This window comes from Quercus robur, chromosome 2, assembly GCF_932294415.1.
Source record: "Quercus robur chromosome 2, dhQueRobu3.1, whole genome shotgun sequence".
Taxonomy (NCBI): domain Eukaryota; kingdom Viridiplantae; phylum Streptophyta; class Magnoliopsida; order Fagales; family Fagaceae; genus Quercus; species Quercus robur.
The window spans coordinates 37,793,381-37,798,273 of record NC_065535.1 but is presented as its reverse complement, the minus strand read 5'-3'; the positions used below and the strand labels follow the sequence as shown (position 1 = coordinate 37,798,273).

The window sequence follows — 4,893 nt, the reverse complement described above, 5'->3', positions numbered from 1 at the left end:
CTCTGCAAGTCCAAGCTTGAACAATTCACTGAAATCAATGCAAACCCATCTAAATCAAAGCAAAATTTTTATTTTTTTTAGTTGAGACAAAAATTGTATTAATGAATCCAAAGAATAAGTATTATACAACTGAGATTTAGCAAGCCCGTTCTCCAGACAAGAAAGAAGCGAAAGAAAAAATTAAAATAAGAACTAGTGGAGAGAGGCCGAGAGAAAATAACACGAAAATACAAGGAAAGAAGCCATATTGCATCATTGGTTATCCAAACCCAGAAAAAGAACAAGAAAAGACCGAAACAAAAACCCACCAACCCAAAAGAAAGATCCACCACAATCCAACCTCCAAGAGAGAGAGAGAGAGAGAGAATAAGCTCGTGACAGAAAGAGCATGAGATCTGAAACCATAAGGGCCAGGTCCAGAGAGAAAGAGAGGAGTTTACTCGTGAAAGAGAGCCGACTGTTTGTGTTGTCAATATCAGTGAGTGCTACAGTTTTCTAGCTAATTACAATAATGTCACTGGACAATGTAAATCAAAAATTGAAAACTAATCTTAAGAAGTCCTCTGAATGCAATGTTTAAACACCTTAAATTGAGAATCATGACTCAAACACTCCTAAAAGTACACTCCTACCAAACAGGCCCCAAAGCTCCAAACAATAACAATTTGTCCCCATAGCTTGCTGGCCTAGCCCTGATATTTGTGATGTCCAAATATAATCAGTAGAAATCCTTATAGTGTTAAGAAAACAATCGACCTTCACTGTAATTTATTAACGATAATGATATATCTAGCTAGCCTACTTGGCCCCATACCTCGGCTTTCACGTCTCATTAAGTTGAACATTCCAATTACTTGAGATAAAGCAAGGTATGAACATTCAGGTTGGTGTTTTAAGCGTAAATTTCTTCTTAATATGGTACCAATCAAGGATTGGAAAGCATATATAGAGATGGATGCATTTATCAATTGATTGATATATAATGCAACTCTGCAGATGGACTACACTAGATAGAACCATAGAAAAACCAAAATTGACCAAATATGATAAATAGGGTTACAGGCTTAAAAACACAACCACAGTGAAACACCCAACCACAGCCCACAGTAACAAAAATCTAAAAATGTCCAATCAAACATACTAAAGAGCCAAAAATCTGGATTGCCCAACCATATATATTTAGTTTGGAACAAAGAAAAAAAAAATCTCAGCGCTTTTTAGAGACACCAACAGTCTTTCCCCTGCGGCCTGTAGTCTTGGTGTGTTGGCCACGAACACGAAGGCCCCAGTAGTGCCTCAGACCACGATGGTTCCTGCATACAACTCTCAAGAGTCAGCTCTATCTTATGTTTCACAAGCCAAAACTTAAAAAAAAATGCAACCTTTTATGGTATTAAGAAAATGATATTCTAGCACCAGACATGTTTCTTTCACCAGCACAGAGTAGAAAGTATCAGGCAAGACATATGTTATATTGGGGACTATGAACACAGAAACCACACTAAGCATCCACATCCGGATTCTAAATCCCATCTTATTTTACCATCCCAAAAACCTACTTTATCAATTATACAATACCATTTTACAATACACCCAACATCCCAACTTTTATTTTCCTATTCTACTCATTAAAATAATATTTTTACATAATAAAATAATATATCCTTAAACCCAAATAAAAACAAAAACCCAATACCCAAATAACCTCTTCAACCAACTGCTGCTTCAACCCAATACCCAATACCCCAGAAACGCCAGCCACAAACGCCATCCAAACCGATCCTCAGCCCCAGAGCCACCACAACCCACCACCGACGCACTACACACCTGACACCGCCACTGCCACCACCAGACCCAACTCATAATTTACCGTCAACAACCAAAAAATAAAAGAATAAAAAAAAAAACCTGGGCAGCAAACCCACCCTGCCACCCACTGACCCAAAAAAACCACAATCACCACCACCGACGCACTACACACCTGACACCGCCACCGCCACCACCACCACCAACAACAACCCATAATTTACCGTCAACACCCAAAAAAAAACCCAGGCAGCAAGCCCACCCTGCCACCCACTGACCCAAAACCCATTCCGACGGAGCCATAGACACCCACCCCACCGTCGACCCACCAGCCACAACTACTTCCACCACCTCCACCGTCGGCCCACTAGCCATAACCACAAACCCAGTAGCTGAACCAAAAAAAAAAAAAAAAAAAAAAAACACAATCCAATGGCAACACAGCACAGCCAAATCCAGCCAAATCAAAATCAAAACCAAAATCAAAATCCTAAATCAAAATCCTAAATCAAAATCAAAATCCAAAATCCAAAATCAAAAATCAAACCCATCTGTTCTAGCAAAACCCAAACCCAAACCCATCTGTTCTCACCGGCAGCGATGGCGAGAGAGAGAGGGTCGCCCGTCGCCGATTCATCCCAAACCCGTCATCATCATCATCATCTTCGACCCAAACGCCAAACACCACCCAAACGCCACCCAATCGCCACCCAAATTCGACCCTCACGCCGGAAACCCACGACCTCCACGCCTCCACCACAGCTTTTCTGATCAAGCCTCCACGCCGTTGCCTCCATTCCGTTGAAGAAGAGAGAGCAGGAAGAAAGAGAGAGAAAAGAAACAGAAAAAATGAGAGAGGAGAGAGGAGTTTACCGGGATAAATGAGAGAGGAGAGAGAAATGAGAGTATTAAAATATTATTTTTTTTATAACATTTAGCTACAGTACCATCTTACATTTGAGATGGTACTGTAGCTAAATCCCAAATTTGGAATTGGCATTTAGCATATGGCCTTCCCATTGTTGAGTAGTTTTGGGGCTTAAATGCCAAATGTTCCTAACATTTGGCATATAGAAGCCCCAATGTTGATGCTCAGCTAGTAAGAGTGATTAAACAAGTTTGAGAACATTCTGGAACACTCTACTGAATTGTTTGAGAACATTCTGCGGAATTGTTTGAGAAAGCAACTGCCGCAGATTTAATGTCATGGGGTTATAGATAAAATATTTTGCACCAATAGACCAAATGTTTGAAGAACAATTGTCAACAACTCCTCTGATCATTCTAAGGATGGTAAGTATTATCCAACAAGGGCAAAACTTAAATAAAATTCGGTTATGTAGTTCATTCGTTAACGCAACCAACATGATTAAATATAATTGGGAAACCTAAGGTACGGGTCCTTGTACCCTTCCAAAAATTTACAAAACATCCATCAAATATTTTATTTCATTTCACATGACTCCTAGGGAAAGAATCTCAAATCAATTCCATGAGTTCTAAGGGTTGTGTTGACTGCCAAGAAACAAATCTAAAAACAAAAGTAAAACACCATTCCTAGGTCTCAAGAATCAATAACTTATATAGTACACAAACTGCAGTTAATAACTCTTTTTTTTTTTCTTCTCAATTAAACCATGAGCATCAAAACAGGACTCAAACATGTAAGAGACAAAGTAAAGAGTGTCCATGTAAAAAGTGATTGTTCACCACTCGCAATCGACCATATTAGCAAATTGTGAAATTGGGTGTCCCTATATTATAAGGGATTGTCGTCCACCAATCACAATCGAGTGAAACTTGGTGTGTCCCTAAACATACAATTCCATTCCATATAAAGAGAGAGATGAATTAAAAAAAAGGAAAAAGAGAGAGAGAGAGAGTAGTGGACCTGATCTTCTTCAAGCGTTCCAAATCATCTCTCAACTTCATATCAAGAGCATTGGAAACGACCTGAGAGTACTTTCCATCCTTGTAATCCTTCTTCCTATTCAAAAACCAGTCTGGGATTTTGAACTGACGAGGGTTGGCAACAATAGTCATCAGATTGTCCAGCTCAGCTGCACTCAATTCCCCAGCTCTAACAACAAAAAAAACAAATTCAAAATCAATATGAGCAAATATTATATAAGATTTGAAACAACAAAAAAAATATATATATCAAATCTAAGACCTCTTGTTCATGTCGACATCGGCCTTCTTGCAGACGAGGTTGGCGAAGCGGCGACCGATACCTTTGATGGAGGTGAGAGCGAACATGATTTTCTGCTTTCCATCCACATTTGTGTTCAGCACACGAAGGATGTGCTGAAAATCCTCGTTTGCCACCAGAGACTGCGCGCATTTTTCACACTCTCAAAAATCAACATTCTAAATCTAAATCTAAATCTAAATCTAAGTAGGGTTATAGAGCTATGATGACAGAGAGAGAGAGAGAGGAAATATAATTTACCATTTTGCAGAAGAGACCACCGCGAGGCTGTTTGCGACGGACGCCGTGAATGAGAGAAACCGCTTTCTTGCTTTTCTTTCTTTTCTTTTTCTCATCTCTGCCTTCTTATTCTCTTATATACAGTACTCATTAGGGTTTTCCACTTTCTACCTTTTTTACCATTTTGCCCTCCCTCCCGCAATATGAAGGGTTTTCCTTTTTTTTTTTTTTTTTTTTAATTAAATGTTTCCGATATAATAAACCACACAAATTTTTTTTTTTTTTTTTGTTACCACTTTTTCAACACTATAGTTACAGCAGCACATGCAAGACATGCGGAAAAAGAAGAATGATTAAGGTTAATTTTAAATTTTATTTATATTATAAAATAAATATATAAATTATTTGATTTTTAAAGTATATAGTGATTTACATTAATAAAAAAAAAGATATTAATTTTAAAAATTTTGATAATTATGTTATAAAAAATCATTTTAGTTTTTGAAGTACATAGAGATATATATTAATTAAAATTTTAAAATTTTAATAATTATATCATAAAAAGTTAATCTCATTCAAATGAAAATTTTGATCAACCACAAAGTTAGGATAACTATTTAAGATATAAATATCTATTTTATTATAATAGTTTTTTA

At 37.3% G+C, this 4,893-nt stretch overlaps 1 protein-coding gene across 1 annotated transcript; it reads right to left on the bottom strand.

The window, feature by feature from the left end:
• Window positions 1-1,013: 1,013 nt before the first annotated feature.
• LOC126713596 (40S ribosomal protein S18) lies at window positions 1,014-4,398 on the bottom strand. The gene is made up of 4 exons (XM_050413382.1): window positions 4,259-4,398; window positions 3,980-4,140; window positions 3,698-3,886; window positions 1,014-1,313 (listed from the first exon to the last, which is right to left on the bottom strand). Exons 1-4 carry the CDS (start codon window positions 4,259-4,261, stop codon window positions 1,208-1,210), a joined length of 459 nt encoding a protein of 152 aa, XP_050269339.1. The 5' UTR covers window positions 4,262-4,398; the 3' UTR covers window positions 1,014-1,207.
• Window positions 4,399-4,893: the final 495 nt, after the last annotated feature.